We start from the raw sequence: 21,255 nt of genomic DNA, 5'->3' as shown, positions 1-21,255 counted from the left end.
GAAATATTCTCTTGAAACGTATTAGTAGGCATATTCTACAAATTCCTTGGCCCAAGGAGAAAGGGGAATGGAATTGTTACGTAAGTCGCGTAGTTTTTGGCGGACTGGCTTGGATTTGGACTCCAAGTCGGAGAAAGCAGTGTGAGCATAAAGCTTTTTGTTCCAAAGTAAATATTTATGAAGTCGTAAATTAGGGATTCTCCAAAGACAGTAAAAGTGGCCAGTGTGGACGCATAGGACCGATACTCGCTGGTTGGTTGGATGGCAGATCATGAGCGCAAAGCTATGCAAAGCAAACGAGAAAGTTGTTTGAGAATCCATGATAAAAGGACAACAGCAGCTGTAAATGGAAGATAAACAGGAACCATTCATGCCACCCCGACCGGTAAGCGAGCGTGTGTGTGTGTGGCACTGTTTATTATCGGAGAAACTGGCATTAAAACCAACCTGGGCTTCACACAACGTACGTATATTTAGGCCCCACAAAGCCCTTGCATTAATACATTCATCGTCGCCCATCCAATGAGTTGATCCCTCATTGACGCCTGCTGCTCGAGTCTTTAAACGAGAAAGTGGCACGAGTCGTGGTTTGTAAAATGTTTTGTTGCCCAGTTTACGTCTCGCCATTATGGAATCTGCTGAAGACAGGGTCAGATTTTACTCATTACTCTCCCAATCACCTATGTCCCATTAGCCTGGAGAGTAGGAGAAAGTAATTAAACTTTCACCATGAAAGTTTAATTGCTGACAGGAAGTCACACAACATTAAATGTCAGTCGCTCTTCTCGCATTTTTTACGAATATTTTTGCATAAACTTGGGCCGTTTTTTTAGCAAGTTTTTATCATATATTGTACATATGTATTATTCCAACTTCTACATTTATAACTATAAGCAATGTCGAGCTTAAAATTAAGTGAGGAGTGACGTCGTATGAATATGTATCGTTTGGTAACCTATTTTAGGAACTCTTGAGCTTGTTAACATGTCTACGCACAAATAATTATAACGAACCAAGCAGAGTAGAATATGTGTAGTAAAGTGACAAACCTGGTGTAGGGCTGTGAGTCCGTCTTCATTGCAGACATCAGGGGACACGCCGGAACTCAAAAGTCGCCGAACTAAAAATAGAAAAAGAAAAAAATGACATTGTAGCCACGAAATAAATACTTTGACATGACCAAAAGCGGAGGAAATGTGTGCACGGGAGCTAATCAGCCATGAACCGGGTAAAGAACTTGTAACATGGCAAACTGACGAGGGAATAAAGGATCACCACGCAGCCTTGCAAGCTTCTCCAGAACATGTGTAATAATGGTGCTTCTTTCTAATTCCAATGGTACCAGAATATATTGCAAAGAATGCTCTGAAACGTACCTTATAAACTTTTTCTTTCTCAAAATCTAAGGTTCGAATAGAATAAATAGGTCGTGTTTATCGGGAATCCAAATTTCTAAGGATGTACGAGTATCGTGATTCAAGGCACTTTCCTCACACCAACTTCAATTTCGGCCTTCATGTCGCTTCCTTCACGAACGTGGAGTTAATGAGAAATAACTAAGCTCGCCACAAAGAAAGAAATGCTGGTTCAAGGCTATGAAAATAAATAAACGAACGCTCTGAGCCCTTGACCATTCTGGTCAGGAAACAACGCGTATCGCCATCGCGTTCCTCGTTTGAAGACAATCTTTTCTTCCGATAAGCTGGGTGGGACAAAACTCAATGGTCAATTCTACAGGATTTAGCGGGGTCAGTCCATTGTGTGTGCAGGCTCAAAGTAAGTCACCAGAAAACTCCTGTTTTTTTCTCTCTCTCTTTTAATCCTTGTTTCCAATTCCCTAGTGTCGCAATGCGTTTGAATCCATGCTTCCCAGAGTCATAAATAAAAATGACCACATCAATAAACCAGCTAATCCATAGTGGAAGAAATCCACACTGCATGCACATATGTACATACGAGGGGTTCAACAGATTCTATTTCCGCAACATGTATTTTGGACTCTACGATCAAAAGCGCACTGAAAACTGTAGTCTGCAATATACGAGATACGTTCTTGCAGATGTCCTTCAGTAGGTGGTGTTCCACAAGTAATAAGTAATTTGCGAGGGCTCTAGGAAAAGAGAGTGGTGGAGGATGAAGACATGGATTTCCTCTTAAATAATGTTCCCAACTTGGACTAAATTGTGGAGAAAGTGTCGCTATTCATTTTCTCACCCGTCCACCCTGCACTTGGTCAGAAACAGATTGCACTGACCAACCCTCAGCCCAAGCCAGCCAGCTACCCGATCCTGACATAACCCAGACGTAACCTTCGCATAGTGGCGAAATAAAGGGACGATTGTGGTCATTGTGTGGCTTGAACTTTTCCAAGAGAGACATTTACCATCAATCACTTTCTTCCCAGTCTACTTTGAGCTCCAACGAGGGGAATCAAATCAGCACAAAAACGATGCAGCCCACTCTGTGGCGCATTCTCAATTGCGAAAGTAAGCACAACTTGACTGCACTGCAGCTACAAGTGCAAATGAAATTTCGAGTTGCACTTTCTACGAGATATGTACGTACGTACTAGATACGTTGAGATTTCGAATTTCTCCTCCATCCTTGCTGACTTCATGGTGGCTGCAGGAGTAAATTCATAATTGAACGATTATATTTTGGTTGACGTGGAGGAGATGAGATCTGACGACGACGAGAAGCATGAGAGTTGTAAGGATTGAGTGTTTCCAGGAGATAAATGAATCAACGAGCCAAATGAGACTGGATTTCGGGTTGGAATAAAATTGAACAAAAACCAATTTCGTCAAGTTTCCGACTCTCGCTCCTTTTATGTAACAAGGGAAAGTTTGGCTCGGTCTGAGGTCGAGTCTATTTATATTCAAAATTGTAACTGGTACCTACGCATGCACACAATTTTCATGTCTCATAAATGGCGGACTTGCTTAATTCTAGCTTCAGGGGTTACACATCCGAATAGATAAGCAAAATTAGGCTCACTTCGTTTTTTGTGCAAAATAAAATCCATATGTTGCCCTCTTTGCAAAAATTGCAAGCTAGCCAGTTAAGCCATTTCGTCTATTCTTCTACTCTCCTTGAACTAAAAAGCTCCATAAACTTGTTGCCTCTTATTAAGCAGGGCCACATGAAGCTAACTTTATTTGTGATACGTTGACTGAATCGAACCATCTCCGCTTTTGTTATTATTTGCATTCTCAAAACTTATTCATTCACCTGAACAAGTATAACTTTCGAGCTTCAGAAATGGGACAAAGTTGTCTCTGAATCAACGAAGCGTAAATCAAAGAATTGTGAATTCGAATGCCTTCAATTGCCTATCAATCCTCCCAACTTTGAGCTGATGACGTCGCAAACATATCTCCGAATCTCGCCTTTGCTATATATTTGCGAATTCAAACACTACTAAAAGTAAGAACTGTGCTCCTCGTGTGCAGGATAAGCTCAGGAGATCCAAAGTTTATGCCCTAGTAGCAGAGATCCATTCAGTCAAATATGATACTCAAGTCGGTGGGGAAGCTCGATACTTGATCCATAAATATAGTGAGACCGGCTGGAAATCGGGAGATGAATGCGCAGGAAGACAGAGAAGATTTATAACCGTTCCGCTTTCCCAAAAAGACTTTCTCCACAAGAAATGGAGTCATTTTCAAAAAATCCAGCCATCCAAACCAAGGGACAGAAGGAGAGAAACAGAGATGGAGAAATAACTCTCTCAACTTTTGCCGTTTGGATTCCATTGCCCCTGGTGAAAGTTGTAAAGGAGGTTGTAATGGCCATTTCATCCCCATTGTGTTATTTCCTCGGATGTTGTTCTTCGTAGGGATTTGGGAAATATGGCGTGGAAATAAGATATCACGCGAATACTTTATTATTCAATTGAGCACCCTGCTTGCTACATTTATTCCGTCAGACATGCATGCTGCTGCTGTTGCTCATAAAATACAACCCCCATTACGTGGTCGCTTTGAATACAGGATTGCAAAACTTTACAGAGTAAATCTTTGAATTATATAAGAAATTGCCGCTGGGAGAGTCAGGATGAAGGATTATCTGAATTTTTCATGTTTTTTGCCCAATGTTCATGTTTACTAGCAATGAAATCAGACATTTCGTCCACCAGAACGTAAGTTCGTACATGGCTGGGCGATAGAATTTCATGCATGGTAACTATTACGCACTAACAGCGGGAACGTGTATTAGTTTCGTTGATCCATTCAACAAAATTATGCATTAGAGAAACATGGTCAAGTTTGTTTACATGCAACTTACGATGACCATAACACCTCATGTGAAATATGCATCTGATGAATATGCAGTAAGAACGCGTAACTCAAAACTTCCGGATGTCTCAAATTCCGACGGGGAAGAAGTTCAAAACAAACCAACAAAGTGTTATGTACCTTTGAAAAGGCACACATTTCATCAATTGCCACTTGTGCATCCTCATTTCACTGAAATTTTGGACATACTCCAAAATTAATCTAACTGTTGAACTAAATACGAATTTCAGTGATTTATAAACGTCGAGCGAATAGAAATGATCATTTCGTTGTAGATAAAACGTATTTGTTTCCCTCTGGCCATATATTTCCCGTTGCATAAACCGGATAGGTTCCAACGGCAGGAATTATGATGTTAATGTAAAGAGAAAGAACGACCATTTGGCATTCGTTGGCTTGGCACGAGCCCCAGCGCCGTGGAGATAAGTCATGTGCACAACTCTGCTATTGCGGAGTGAAATTGCTGCATATGTAGGGAAAAAACTAGAAAAACATTCATGTCAAGTTCAGAACACTACTGCAGTTCTCCACCCACAATAAATAAGTTTGTGCAGTTGTGTATACGTTAATAAATATGTTGCACTTGAACCACCAAAAGGCTAAAGGAGGATGGAGGAATTCTTGTCAAGGCCAATAATATGTTATTGACTTTACAAAATATCTTCCGCACATAATTTGCAGTCTGTAAAATACCTCGGGGAATTCTTATCCGAACCTTTTGATTCCTTCACAACATCGGCCTCAAACTTGAACTGACAGAGAGCAAGTTATTTTAGGATAAAGTAGGTGCATATTACACATATATGTACATTCAAGCAAGGCAAGGGTTTACCGCATCAATGACGTTTTCTATACAAGCAGGAATTAACCTTTGAGAGCTGCAGGGATTACGGTGCATATTACGATGACACAGTTTAGCACAAAAGCGTACAAAAAGTTTCACTTGCTCCATTCATTCATGTGTGCACATCATGTATGCCGATGTTACTCATCGAACGTAAATATTCGATACGGTGCAGATAAAGTTTGTCTCGTATGAGAATAAATATGCCAATAATGAATAATGAACTCACCTTCTTCGACATCGTTTCTCCCGGCTGCCTCCAAAAGCATGATGCTATTTCGGAATTTGATCCGCTTTCCACCCGGTTTCCCGTTCGTTGTCAGCCCATTCAGCCCTCCTTTGTTTGACCCCTTCTTCACGTCTTGGGTCGCAGGCTTGTGTTTCCGCGATCCAATTTCCTTGTCGTACTGTTGAAACCTATTTGCGACACAATGGTAGTAAAGCATTTTAGAAAGAAACTGCACTTTTCATCATGAACAAAGGCTCAAATACTCAAATAAGTATTTCGAAAAAACTGACCTCTTGAGTTGGAGCATCCTACGCTTATGTGCCAAGCGAAGCCTTTCCTGGTTGCTCAACTTTTCAATCTGGGGAAGTTCGGACATTAAATCTTCGTGGTCCATCTTAGCGGTTGGCAGGGAAGACAAGGACGAGGGCAGGATGTGAACGACTACTTTTCGTATCTTCAACCAAGGAATTATTGGCTTCCGCCGCCACTTGATATTGCAATGGAAAAGAGCTTTTCCTCCGCTGGAGCCAACCTTGTTAGACTTTCTTTTAAAGGAGAATAACTTAGTGGCGGACTTTCTCCTCCCAAATTGGTCACAACTACTGCTACTACCACCGCAATAAGGAATGTTTGTTGCAGATGCGATATTTCCGTGAGACCGAGTCCACTTTGTAAATTGGTGAGGACTTGTTAGTCTTCCCCCTGGCAAGAAATTAGCACGAGTCTCATTCTCGGCATGGGGAGAACTCGCAGGAGTCGTGGAATATGCGGATCTGGTGAGAGAAACCTCTCCTCCAGTTTCACCACCTTCCTTCCAGACTTCCCGACGATAACTGATAATCTGATTCTCTCTCTCCCGGGTATTTTCTCCCTTCGCTGACAAAGCTCTATTTTTCTCGGCACTGTCAAAAAGCTCCACTCCAGCAGCCAAAGTCACTCCTCCACTACTTCCGGATTTCACTTTCAATTTGCTTAGAACAAGGTGTTCCTATGCGGATTTGGAGTAAGAAACTCTGAAGAGACAATTGTGCTATATTAGTTCAGAGCGTTGATGTTTTTATTGTGACAAGGAAAATGTTTGCACTACGATATTTGTTCGGATAATTGTTGGGAGAAATCTGTGGCGTCGTCTCTTGTAAATTTCTCGGACAAAAAGGCTTAGATTACATCAACAAGAAATCAAATCCCAAACTCTTCGCATTGGTGCAATATATTTTATGGTTTCGCCATCGGCTGAGCAGCAGACGTTGGTATTTTAGCAAATATTTACTCTCCGACGCTAGCAGAGAAATTAACCTCATTTACCGGACAGTGATGAGGTGAGGAGAGGACGAAGGCCTTATTTCCTCCCGCATTTGCTAAATCTCGTCTAATTCCTCGTTGAGTTTCCTCTGTTGGGCCAAGCGTCGTCGTCAGTGTTCACGATAAAATAACACAATTTCTGAGTCACAGACGTGTTTCTGAATTAACTTCAATTACTGAAATCATCATGGCACATTCATCCATCATTGATGATGACAAGCTCAATTCAGCATCAAAGCAAGTTTCTCAGAGTTGGAGGAAATTTCATTGGTTTCCGAATATTATGAGCTGCCTGGGAGGCGAGAGTTTGTCGAAACTAATAGGATTTGACTTCTGTAAATTCCAAGCGTCGTGTGAACGCCAATAAATTAGCGAAGCTCACTCGAGCACTTACTTTCTCGCACATATGAAGTTTCAAAATCAAAATTTGATCCGTTCTGTTTCTCCGTCCTTTTATTTATTTAAAAATTATAACTCGTTAGTTGATTATATTTTCCTTCCAAGTTTTTCCAGATATGACTTGGATATTTTTATTTAACAAAATTTGTACGTTTCCTTCTTGTCCTCAATTTATGGGTTGCAGATTTCCTTGGCTGAAGAAGTTTGTTCCATCTAAAATTGAGAAATTGAACAGTCAGCCATAAGTTAGATATATACATGAGAATTGAGACGAATGTACGTATGTAAGTAGGCATGTTGGTGCAACCTTGTAACCTACTGTGCTTATGTATGTATGGGTAATTAAAATTGCGATGGATTCTCCAGTATTTATGGTTAAAATATGGAAGGTTTATTTATACAGCAAGGTGAAGTTATGAAATATCTAGCTAGAGACATATGTAATAAGAATACAGAGTACAATTTACTGTGCAGTGTTTATGCCATATCTAATTCGGTGGTCAAAAACATTAATAATTCATCATATTGGCCTCAGGTATGTATGCATGTAGGAAAAGTTGGCTAAATTCCACATACACACATTTTCCATACCCCAGTTGCACAAGCAAAGTTATGTCTCCAACCAACCTGGCGATAATCGCAGTGTTTGCAATTTGCATACAAATAGCAAGTAATGTGACTGAACAACATTTCCATCAAGTCATTTGCCCACAGGTAGAATGGAATCATGGAAGGTTCCCTATTTTTAGCACACAAGTTCTTCACGTTGATGTGATGTCAATCTCTGACCTGGTTTATGTATGTATGTACATGGATTCGTATATACCCAACCCACAGGAATTCGATACAAATCTTGGGTGCATGTTGGCTGGTGGACTCGACTGATAGTGAAACAATGAAATGAAGGTTAGTTGCACACTGTCGTGATCAATCAATCAAATTATTGGTTAGGATATAAAAGTGTTTGTTTCTAACACCGTTAACTTCAAATTATTCGAACCTCCACTTCAATATGCAATTACGAAAAGCTGCAGAAAGTTCACCTGTAACCGAATAAGATCACCCGACGACGTATGTGCAACTTTATATGTAATCAGATTAAAATAGTTGGCAACTGCACTTGACACACCTTCCACAAAATGGCAACGCAATCTAAATTGTAATGGAATTTAGATTGTGTTTCTGCCATTATTCTAACTTTGTGGCACCCACATTGCCTGGTGCGAAACATTGTTAAAGCCTATTTGACAATTCAAACCTTTAATGTTAAAGTGTGCTTTGAAATAAACACTTACTATATTGGCTTCTTGTGATTGAGCATCGAAAAGGTAGCAGAGTAATAATTTGTGTTATTTTTTTCCATGCCGTCTCATCCTGCGCCTTAATAAAATTCAAGGAAAATGTACCATCGCATTATTCAAGATGCCAAAAACACGACTTGAGTGACAGGTGAACTAGTTTTCCTCCCAAATTCAACAGTATATTATACACAAAAGACTGACATTTGTGTTTGCAAAATAATGGAAATGTAATTTTCCTGGTGAAATATGGTTGGAGTGAGTTGACGTTGTGATCTTGTTTCAAGACACAAAAGGAATACGAATAATGTCGAACCACGCAGCGCAACACCCAAACGAAACCCAATGATGTGAGACGACGGTGCCGGATTGAGGTGAAATCGGTATTCTGAGCCCATCCAAAAAATTCTTGTGCGAAGAATATTCGTTTCCTGTAGCGAAACAAGTTCATCATTTATCACGAACCTAGCAAATCTTTCTTCACACTTTGGTCCTTCCTACGGTTGGTCGGACTGACAACTGTGCACCGTCAGGAAGATGAACTTCATCACTAGATAGAACCTAGTCCTGGGTGCGCTTTAACGGCGATAAGAATTTTTTGACACGCTGCTTTTTAAACAAACTGAGCAAAATTGAGCTACTTATGTACAGGAAACAAACGGATTTGTTTTTCTTCTGCCAGATTCGCCAATTTACTACCCACTTCCCATTTTTTGTTTACTTTAGCACGCATTTTTACCAGATTGATGAATCGTTCAATGCATTCCAAAAGCCTAGTTTAATTTCGGCCTAGTTGTCTAAAAAATTAAGATTAGGTCCAAATAAGGATGGTCACATGTGAGCGGTTGGGTTTTAATTTCCCAAGAAATTAGAATGCAGTCAAAGAAGGTCCATGAATTAATAAAGGTGGTTTAATTACCCAGCACTTCAATTAAGAGAACCCTGGCGGCAAATGGAAGATGAGTCAATTTGCAAATTAAATTAAATTATGCATGTCCATGTCCTCAACTGCACAGTAACGCAACACCCCGTATTTCATGCACCTTAGCTCTGATTGCGTATCTCTTCCTTGGTTGACAGACGAAATATACGAGTGAAACTATCTGTAGTCTGAGGATGAGTATGAAATTCTATGAAATTGAGGAATAAAAATAATAGTGAATTCTCACTGGCTTGAGTTCAGGTAATCCATCACGGAATTCCACTCTGCTGTTTTCACATATCACAACAAAAACAATAATAATGCAAATTGTGGTCGTGGAGAGAATCGTTGTAGAAAACGCACTCTAATAAATCTGTCAAAGTTTCACCCCTTTAAAGACAACGAGTTTCTCGGTGGGAGGCGGTCAGTCGCAGTCGTGTCCTAATGACATCGGAAGCCAAACCTGGCTTTCCAAACCTGGTTTTCCACTGAGTTATTACCTTTTAATTTACTCAACTAATAAGTAAACATAGTTGAGCCCACACGACTGTAGACATGCATAATTGACAATGACCAGAATTTCTGCTGCATACGTTCCACGCATTCTAATGTATACAGTTTGTGCAAATTTGACGTTTCCTTTCTTATTTGCAAAATAAACTCACGTTTTGACGAGAGGACCATAAAACACCTCAATTTGAGTTGAGACGAGTAGTTTAAGAACCAATTACATATTTCTGTGCTGTTGATCTTTTTAGAAATAATGTTTAGAAGATTTGTGATCAAAGAGCTGTGAAGGAATTTTAAAAAAAAGTTGTAAGCGTAAACTGATTCCGATAAATCACATGATACGTACGCTCATCAATATTCATGCCCATTTATTATTCTGTCTAAATCTAAAAATCTAGCAAAGTGTCAGAATTTTGGAACGTCAGCTTATTCCGCGAGGAGATCAGGCAGCTCTTTAGTGACGAAAGTTTATCATCTGTCAGTGAGTGCGAGTCTTATTTAAAATGGAGATCGCTGTCTTCCACCTTCGATCCATCCTGCATACCAGCAGCCTTCTACACAACGGAGGTATTTAAATGCATAAGCAAATCGAGGGAAAAGCACAACGGGATGCACGTCAAACTATTTTCAAATTTATAAGAAGTTCTTGATGACATGACATGCAACAATAATCAACAGGACTGCCTATTAGCTCTCAACATTAATGGAAGGCTTACTGCGATAGTAAACAAGCCGACAGCATTCAAAATTTGACTCATTTGAGGATGCGGAGTATAGTAAATAATTTGAGAGCTTGTGCCTCTTAAATCTCAACACATCACGACTTGGACACTGAATTACTGATTGCGGACTACCGACGACGACGACGACGACGTTATCTTTGCCACAACTCGATTGCCTGTCACAAATTTTCGGAAAGATTTTAAAACAACCTGAATCTGAGTTTAAATGCTGGGTACAGTTATGTTGAAATCACGAATCATTCCCATCTTCAATAAAACGGGCTTATTGAACCGGATCAGAAATCAATTATTGATTGGCTTGGCCACACCTATTGAGACGAGTCGATATTGTTATTTGCCTTTACCGTACAATCTTCTGGTTTCGCAGATTTCCCACTCCAACCCTTTTCGAGGAATCAATTTTGACGATTCCTTTTCTTTGCAGAAAACTTCAAGGTTCGCTCATTTACGGTGAGAACGTGAACATAAACATCTCTACCCGTCCTACCTACCTACGTGCACACCGTGTTTGGAAGAAAGCGTAAAAACTAGTCGCAAAATTGCTTTACAAACCCAAATTAACAGAATATCTGAAGAAATAGTTTACTACAAAAGTCTTGTTTCGTAAATGTTGCGCTTTATGTATATGTTCGAAGCACTTGAGCAAATCAAAAGACGGCTCTGACATGCTACACACAATCTATGATGCCGTAAAAATGTTAACGTTGCTTTGTAGCTGGAAGTCAAATCAACGGTTGGTTGCATTTCATGCTCACAGCAAAACAAGTCTAATTCATCTCTTCATGGTCGTCAATCACATTATCATGCTTTACCATTCACTACAAGGACACAAAGACCGTGCCGAAGAAAACATGAGATTTGTGGAAGAAAATCTCCACCTCCAAACCTTTGCCAAACTACTCGAACACGGATGCAAATGAAAATTCCTCACTGCATCCACCAAACCAAGACTGGTCTAGTTATCTCGATTACTTAGATGAGATCACATGAGATTAGCTCGTAAGATGCACACTTTTTTCAAAAGGAGAAGACTGCTGAGGTGGGAAAAAGTGGTAATTTGACGATAATGTAATTTAGCGATATCAAGTCGAGTGAATGAAAGGGACGAATGAAATGCACCATGTTTTGAACTCTTTTGTATCCACACACGCATCAATCGTATTCAATAATCGTGACTCGATTGAACTTATTTCCAGCACCTGGGACGAGGATGAATGACCGCCCCCGGCGCCTGACATCACATGTTACGTAACATCGTGCAGATTAGGTACAGATTACAACTCTAATCTTCATGATGAGAATCAGCCTAAATATGCTAATCTGTGTGAATATGGTAAAAGAATTCCTATTTGGAATGTCAAATGTACCGTAAATCGGAATAATGGCGTCGCCATGCAGTCACAATACTCCTCAGACACGATACTACTTATTTCCTCACAGGTTGTTGTGTCTTGTGTCTTCATCACTGCACAATGAATTTAAATCCCATCCTTGCTCAGTTAGCTTATTGCATCAGAATCAGAAAATAAATAATCACATCACAACACACACTATTAAACATGGTTGGCAAAAGTCATGTTTGGGATGTGTGAATTGTCCTGTCACATAACGTCTCCTCGACGATACTTCTTCCCCACGAGTAAATAAGTCCAGTTACTCAAGTGGGCTGGTTGACGTCCGTTTTACTTGAAACCAGATTTACATTTGTCAAGATTATCACCATCCAACTTTGCACGACGACAAAGAGTTGAGCAAGAATTTGCCAACTTCAATGTCAACAACTTTCTGTCAGAGTTAGTTGAATGGTATAAATACATAAAACCTCCAAGCATGTCTTCCCCTTGAAGTATGTAGATACGAATGAATTTCTCTGCTCCAAACTTGGTAATTATGAACGTTGGCCTGTCAATACTTGGGTTAATGCAAGTGGAAAACTGTTTTTGCACTTTCATAGCAGACGGGAGGGTGTGGATGCAAGCCACTCACTTTAATAAACGATGAGCCATTTTCATGGCAAGTCAAACGGCTTCTCAATTCGCGACTAACTACTGTTACTGGAGGGGGAGCATATATAATACAAGTCAGCAAAGTCAAACCGTGCACTCGGCGTGTTTACTTTCTCTCGTTTTATTGCAAATTTCATCCGGGTGGCTGCCAATGTCAACAAAGTGGAAATACAGTTAGGTAGAAGAAGAAGCAAGGTTATATAAAGTTAATTTAGCAGTCAACCTATGTAGCTGCAGACTTTGCAATTTGAGTACTTTCCGTAATTACGATTTGAAAATAATTTAGATGCTCCATTATGATATAAATTTTTATTGATTTTCAAATAAAAGTTGAATGCCCAATTTCGTCTTGAGATATAATCGAATCAAGAAGACATTCGAAAAATTTATGCAGTGTTGCAAATTTCACAAGTACTAATCGCATACATAGCTCTACGAATCGCACCTATGCGGGCAGGAAAAGGAGGGAGGTGTACCTGCACCTTGTCGACGGTGTGGGTACTGGTTTTCCACAAATGTTTAAACTATTTCCTCCGGTGTTGCAGGGCGAGGAGTTCAGGTTGTCAAATCAAGCTGCTGCATAGGCTTGGTCGACGACGACGCCGCCTGTCCCATGTCTTCATGCATATTGCCTCCATACATTTCCTCGTTAATTTTGCATAAATCTGAATTAACCAACGCCTTATGAAATGGTGAATCGGATGACACATGTTTACTGCATATTACGCTGTTTGTGACGAAAGTCGGCCATCATTTTCATTTCACATATGTAGGCTAAGCAAGTTCATGGCTCTCTCATTTGCCCAATCTTGAAGAGATCTAACCATGAAAAGTGTGGACATTTCTGTGAAGGTCAAAAATAATTCTTTTGGCTGCAGTAAATAATTAGAGGTAATTCCAAGCAATTATAAAAATTCGGGACAGGAAGTTCACTAATTAGAAATGCATCATAATACAACATATGCTTCTTAAACTACCATAATTAATCCGTACGCCAATATTAATTAAGCACTCCACAAAGGAAACAGAATTTGTGAAAATACCGCTGGTGGAGTAAATGCCATGTAATTAGCAATGAAATACTGTGGACAACAAAGTTGACAATTTATTAAGTAAATAATTTCTACATACGAATTACGAGGTACTTAGAACCTAAGATTTGTACGTCATGTACATAAGTGAAATTAGACGTTTGTATGTTTATTGAAAAATGAAGGACAATCGAAAGTTGGACAGCTCTCATCACACCAAGGGAAATCCAAAAAAGGTACGAATCCAATCGTAAGTCAGGCAGTAAATGGTATTGGCATGAAGGCGAACCATACACAGAGAACGAATTTATTTATTGAATGTCCACCAACGGACCAAGTCTCAAGCACGCAGTCTAAATTAGTCAATACGCAACCATCAAAACTTTTTTATACTGCTGGTTGACGAAGGAAATGCATTCGTTTCGTCGTCGGCTTGTCATATGTCATATCCCACAATTCCCATTATGATGACGTGTCAAAAGCTATACAATCAACAATGCAAAGCCGTTGATTAGGCTTATAAGTATTTAATCGCACTGTGTTGCAAAAAAACTGCGACACTGCAAATTTCTCAGGTTGCCTCATGTTCAAAGTGCATAACGAAGCATTATTGACCTATTGGAAATCAATCCGGAATATGACATGGATTATGCCTACTCACTCATGTTGCTTGTTGAGACATGAATTTAGACTTGCAGTTACCAGCGACCTTTGGAAAATTCATTTAATAATGTGTTGGACACCTATGACGGGTATAAAGCTGACAATTTTTGGAGATACTGCGTCACAATATTTCTCGTCAGTCAGTAGGGTTGGATGTTTTTTTTTGTTTTGCTTATTTCCGTCAGGAATTCAGCCACTAATGACCGATGAAGTTCACACACAACTAACATAACATAACTTATTTGAAAAGCATAAATTGGCAATTGCATTACTCAAGCTTTTACACTTGGATTTTATGTACATACCAGATGTGATTATGTTCACTCAATCTGCTTCAAATATGTTCAGCGAATTTAATTTTGTGCTGGTGGGTGGGTGGATGGGAGTGAAGAAATAGAACAGCCATCCCACATCTTCATCCTCTCTGATATTATGAACTGCACCGTTTTTAAGATAAACTCTTGTTGTGGCGTCTTAAGGTAAAATTAACGTCAACCATCATTAAGCCTTGTGAAGTTTGTAAATAATAAATTGCATGTTGCAAAATTGTAAACATGAACTTTCAAAACGAGGGATGAGGAGGGTATCGAACCAATAATCAAGATAATTAGGGGTGTGGTCCCACATGACTTGAAAGGACGACACAATAAGCGTTGATCGCCTTTTCAAAACGTGCAGTTCACGGCCGACCAGAGATTGCTATTCAGGGTTGTGTGTGATATGTTGTTGTGATAGGTTTGCTTGTTCTCTGCACTCGAGGAGCATAATTCATTCAGGGCACCTGCAGTTTTATGCATGCCAATTTTTTCCTCCCTCATCTAATTAAATTGTCGAATTTTAAACTTTGAATCCAGTTCATCTGAATCTATATCCCACTTTTTTTTCAGGTAAGCCATCTGCTTAAATTTTAATAAAGGTCAAGAATTTTGATGGAGTAAACGTGTGCAGAGAGATCGAAGAACAATCTTCCATTCCACATTTTCAAATATGTGCATCATGGGAACGCCAAGGCTCTTCGATCCGCATAGTGAATTCTTTAAATTTTTATAGTCGCAGCCGTCGAGGGTTGCGCTAATGCAGAGCGTATCCACTCCATCACCATTTTGGGACGTTATGGGCGGCTTATTGGCAAAGAAAACTGGTAATTCTTTTATCCTTATCAACTTGTTGGGAGAAAACGCAATTAAGATGAGCACCAATGTTACACAGTGCAGCCAAACATTGTCAATAGCCTCGTTTCGACTTATTTTGGAGTGGAGCAAGGATGCAGCGTAAAGGAATGTTTGAATTTAAATTCCAGTAGTAATAGTAGTTTTTTTACGATAAAAGTGGTTGGCTTAGGCGAAGATGTTTAGTATATTCTTCGGACTGAAGAGAATTAAAAGGGCGAATAGGGCTTTGATCAAATTGGGGACAGAGTTGCTGCCATCAAATCAAAACTTTCTCAATCTCATTACTTCAAACAAAGTCATTTCCTAGACAAAGAATTTGAGCTGTTCACAGCAGAGATGAGACAGCAATGGACCCTTATGCGTATGTACCTATTTACATAGTCTCCTGGACTCGAATGTGGAATCTCAATACCATAGAACTCCGTTAATCTTTGTCATTTTTAAGCTATGTTATTTTTCGTTCGAAGCGAATAACATGAACACAGTTACAATACTGCAACTTTTACCCTTTTTAACAAAAATTGCATATGCGAATATGATTTTGCAAATAGAAATTGCATGGAATCAGCCAGGTAAAGTTTCACTATGCCTTTGAATTCGCAATTTTTTAGATCAAAGAAGATGACAAAGTGCAGTTTTCTCATATGCCCTCCAAAAAATGTTCATTATCAGGCAATATTTGAGCTTCAATTCAAGAAATGTAAGACCGGAGGGCGGAGCGAGGATAAAAATGAATCCCATGCAAAAATGGAATTTTCTCAACGGTTGTGTATTTCTAAGCTAAAGTCTTGTTGCGCGTAATGCATAATGTATAATAAGTTGTCAGTCTGATTATCAAGATTATTCGAACTTTATTACTTTATTTTGCCCCTGTATCTGACTGCAAATGGATGCGTGCAGTTTATGGTGAGCGTAAAGCTCGTCTCTTTTTGCCTCAGATCAACAACGGACAGTTCTAAACCAGTCTCACTCTATAGTGAAAGTTTGACGTTTCAACGTTTTTCATTCTCGAAATTTTCTCATTTAATCAGCGTCGTTGTAATAAATTCAGCCCCAAACCTGGAGCGTCATGCAGCTGAAAATCATCAAGTTGTTGGATATACGTACGTTATGCACAGTTATCTCCCACTCTTTGCCCTCTACTTTGATCTCTCTTTCTTCTGGCTCACAATTGGCCATGGAAGAGAAATACAAGATCTCTCATATATGACAATTGGCAGAACATAATGGAAGGGAGCAACAATCTTCTCTGCAGCTCCATTCAACTCAGAGCTCTGTCTGCTGAATCACACTCACTTTCACGTCCTTATTTCGACTGGCTCGGAATTCCTTTCCGTCTGTCAGCTTAGTCCACAGAGACAACTTTGCTATTTGTTTGTTTCCGCGTGCTTTCTCTGTCAACTGCTGAAACTGGATATTCGAACTCGGCAGAAAGTTTTACGACTACCTTTCTTTTTCAGAACGTGCTTCCAGTCACTTTATGACGCAGCATCAGTCAAAGGGCTTTGTTATCCCAAATGCTATTAGTTTAACATGATAAACTTTTATCTAATAATAATCAAAAAATCCTTGAGTTCATCTACCCTCGTATTTTATGGTGTTATACTCATTTACGGGAGACTTTCCACTTTGTCAAGTTCTCACTAGATCCTGCGGTTAGTATATTTTTAATAACGCACCAGAACCCATAGTGTGCACACGTGCTTAGAATTTTCGAGTGGAACTTTGCACTCAATCTTTTTTTCCGCTCCAGTAATAAATTCGCCCCCTTTTCTCCAAATATATTCGTCACTACCTTAACTAAGGAGCTGTGTAAAAGGTTGGCTCGTCATTCCTCCGATACAGAATACCTTCTGTATCGGAACAATTTGTGTTGGATTGATCTTAAGACAGAAATAATGACATGACCAGCTTTTGCGTAGGACGGAAGCACCTTAGAGTCAATTGAGTTGAGATGATTTCATTTATTTCGGTCGACCCGATTCAGAGACCAGAAATTACATGATAGCAGGGCCAGGGTGACGCAAAGTAAGGTCACTGGAGCAGTGGTACGAAAACGAAGCACCTGACAAACTCACATTTCTGAAGTTCTAGCATTTTTCAACCTGTACTTGAAACTACCTGAATTTGTATATGATATCTGTGAAACAAACTCGAGTGGTAAGCCGCCCACCAAAAAGTATTAATAATATCCTGCGCAAATGGATAATTGTATTGTTGTTAAATCAGAGAAATACCAATCGAAAAGTTCAAGGTTGTCAGATCAGATTGGCAGTTATTAATTAAAACCGCATTTCCTCCCATAACAATGCGCCAGTAATTTCTAAAACTATAATTATCGCTCCAACTACTAAAGTGTGTTAACAAGTAGATATGTGCGAAAGCGTTAAGCCTTGTTCTTATTCTATACAACGCTTTCTGCATAATTTGAACAAATCCCTGATCAAACAATACGTTTGAAATTAGTTTTATCTAGTAAATTGTATCTAAATCTGCTCATAGCTAATCGTATAATACTTTTCCGACAAACTGTCACATTGTTCTTTTATTTCCTCCTCAAGTGCTCCATCCCTTCGGGGAGTCCTGTTGCATTTAATTTAACTCAAGTTGCAATTTTACACTTGAGGTAAAGTCAACTCTCCATTTCATTTTATTGACGACTTTCCTCTATTCTCTCATTGTTGGCGTCGTTTAATTTGTTTTTGTAGAGTATTGTCATCAAAGTGGCCAATTGACGTGTTGCTAAATCTTTCGTTACATTGCTCGTAGAAACATTTGAACTAAAAACTATGGGTGACTGGCTTAAATGATTCATTGTCACTACTTATTGTACACAAGAATAATTGGAAAAGGAGCAACGGAAATAATTTATGTATGTACTGACTTTGGTGTCATACTGTTAAAAACGAGATTTTATTGGAAAATTAGGAGGAATCGGCCTCGGCATCAAAGGGTTTGTAGTGTTTTGTCAAATAGGCTTTTCACTTTGGCTTTAAATTTTTATTAATACCCATTAATCGCTTGTAGTCGAGTGCACTAAGCGATACACGTAACAGTAATTTTTATAGTGAGCAGTGTCATATATTTGAGGACGATAAGTAGTGTATATTTCAAATCATGCAATTAAATATGCCAAAAATTCCACAAAACCAACAAGAACCTATCCCCCAAAAAGGCTTGTGTCCCATACGTGCCAAGCCATTTGTCAATAAAACGTATCTTGAGAAAATTGTAAAGTTTTTTTAAAGCAATGAACTCATTGTCGCCATACGACCAACGAACCTCATGCTGTGCAGGAGATGAAGAAGTGGCTTTCTCGCAAGCCATCAAGAATATGGATAAGCACCTACTTGGAGTGATGCTCATAAGAAGAATTAAGGGCCAGACAAGTGTGGAATGGAAACGTTAGAAAATTTTTAAGTCTGCTTAACAAGAAATTGAAGATTCTCATAAATATTCAAATGCGAATTTAAATATCAAAAAATAAATATTTGAGCAACTTGATGATGCGACAAGCGAGACGACAACAATGGCCAGAAACTCAAAATGTTTCCCCGATACTTGACACAGCAGCGCACTTGTTGAGCCACGTTTTGCAAATGATAAAGTGTTCAAATAAATTAGCGGAATGGTGTCACACATATTTTTTCTTGTGAATTTTCCTCCCATGTACCACACAGACTCAAAAGTTGACTTTGCATCACATTTTGAACACCGTAATAACTTACATGATTTGAAACAGGGCCGGGCTCTTTGAATTTATAATATGTACATCAGGTCAATGTCAATGGCCTTGAGTAAGCTAAGTTTGCATACGTGGGAGGTATGCAATTTACGACTATTTCGTCGAATTGGAAAAAGGAATACAAGATTTATTAACTGTTGAAGTACATGAGACTGACAGTGATATTTTCCTAGTGAATTGAAATCTCTGCAATTCTACTGATTCTAAATATAAGAATACCAGTGACTCGCTATGTGGGGTATTCATTTTAATTACAGAGTGATTGCATTTAAGTCGTGAAATTGTGACGTATGCATATAAAAAGCTGAACCCATGGGGCAACTCTTTTATGAGCAGACCCACTTCCCATGAATGAAGCAGATTAATCGAGTCTTAACACAATTGTGCAGGTATTGGATGGATGCAACGACTTACATTACACTTGACATAATGAACCAACGCAAAAATGGTATTATGACGATTATGAACTTTAGAATGAGTCAATATCGGTCCTTCGTCCACCTCGAAGAATTAAAATTAAAATTATTAAAATAATCAATTAATATTCATCGGTGCATTGTGAATTTTCAAAGTTGGAGAAAGTATAGAGTGCAACCTGATTTTTATAAATATAAACTCATTAAATATTCACAATAAGTAAATGATGCAGCACACAATAAATATGCGCATCGTCTTCTTGTGCTTAAATCTATTGATTTCGAGCCATGCGACAAGCAAAGACAGTTTTAATGATCTATTTAGAGATTGTGAATTTATGCACATTTTCCGCCTGTCCTATTTCAATAAATAGGATTACCTTCGCTATCTCACAATTTGGTTTAAAAGCAGTATCATAAGCAACAGCAAGATTCAATACGGAGAAATACTTGCTCAATGAGATGCACACCCCATTGCACAATTTCTACGCTAATACAAAGTCAAATTGTGTATGGTTAATTAGATACGTACGAATACGTCAAGCTCACTAAAATGGTGTTAAAAAGGCTGTGCTCAATCTGAATTATTTCTGGTGGTATTCTTCACTACTGTAATCAACACTTGTGTCAATATGCATGCATACATATGTACGTAATGCAATGCAATGCAATGCCTGTTTAATTCTATTAGGAATTGTCGAACATTCTGGGCTGTGAAGCAAGGATGAGCAGAACCACTTTGGTTGTATATAAAAATGTAGTTTATAGTCAATATCCAAGACTGGAGGTTGACAGAAAATATTTATAAATTCTTAAAAAATCGTAAATATATTTTCCCATTATTTAAGTGGGATCTTTCGTTTTATTGAAATTGAAATTTATTTTTCATGCATAACTAGTCAAACTTAAAGCATATTTACTAAATCATACTAAATCACTACTTAAATACTAGTACATACCAAAAAATCTCATGGTAATTGATGGTAAGTCAATTTTCCATTCCATCCGGAAGAACGTGTGTAGCTTCTCATGTCCAAATAGTTTTAACTCGCTAATTAATTTCTGCACTAGTATGACTGCAATTCAAGGTTAACAATTATCAAGAGACAAATTGACATAAGTAATTGATGACGGCGAGTGCGTGCCAGCCAGCCAAAATGCAATACGTTCCCAAGTAGAGGTTTATATCAACCATTGATATTGATATCATGGCTGACTAGTGAAAGGCTTTGGAGATGGCGTAAGCAATTGATTTGTAATTTACTGAGGCAGAGTCCTGTTGTACCTGTTCAATCATTAGCCACCCATTGTTCCGAACTATCTAATCACATTACCTGCCTGCACACATGTAAAACTAAAATGGAAAATATGGAGGCTGCGAGAACGCCCTTTATGTTCATTCATATGATGGAATTTCAGTCCATATGAATCCTCCGCTCAGTCATCAGTTGTAAACCTTGAACATGGAAGATATCGTGCACTTGAGTGTCTATACCAAACTTTAAATCCTGTTAATTGCAATCAGCACCAATGATGATGTAGCTGCAGATGTGAAAAGGTGACATACTCTCAAATATGGTGGCAGACAAGAATGTACATATTTAAGACCCTACACGCTTAATTGTGACTGAAGGACATGGTCAACAAAGTTAAACTTTTACTGCTCAAGACAACTCT

The 21,255-nt window shown here is 38.9% G+C and overlaps 1 protein-coding gene across 4 annotated transcripts in view; it reads right to left on the bottom strand.

The window, feature by feature from the left end:
- The window catches only part of LOC110842502 (protein phosphatase 1 regulatory subunit 16A), a 39,866-nt gene that overhangs the window by 14,076 nt on the left and 4,535 nt on the right, over nucleotides 1-21,255 (bottom strand). For 3 of the 4 annotated variants that reach the window (XM_035850118.1, XM_035850129.1, XM_022088251.2), the window contains exons 2-4: nucleotides 5,662-7,285; nucleotides 5,372-5,559; nucleotides 1,050-1,120 (exon numbers count right to left, since the gene is read on the bottom strand). In XM_035850118.1, coding sequence (XP_035706011.1) covers nucleotides 1,050-1,120; nucleotides 5,372-5,559; nucleotides 5,662-5,765 — 363 coding nt within the window. In that variant the 5' untranslated portion in view covers nucleotides 5,766-7,285. Of the gene's footprint in view, nucleotides 1-1,049; nucleotides 1,121-5,371; nucleotides 5,560-5,661; nucleotides 7,286-11,912; nucleotides 12,368-21,255 lie in introns of those variants that run through there. The other variant, XM_035850126.1, reaches the window with a different exon arrangement.

The sequence above is a fragment of the Folsomia candida genome, unplaced genomic scaffold (assembly GCF_002217175.1).
Source record: "Folsomia candida strain VU population unplaced genomic scaffold, ASM221717v1 Fcan01_Sc001, whole genome shotgun sequence".
NCBI lineage: Eukaryota > Metazoa > Arthropoda > Collembola > Entomobryomorpha > Isotomidae > Folsomia > Folsomia candida.
Note: the sequence above shows the minus strand (reverse complement) of the source record. Positions and strands in the feature narration are given on the sequence as shown.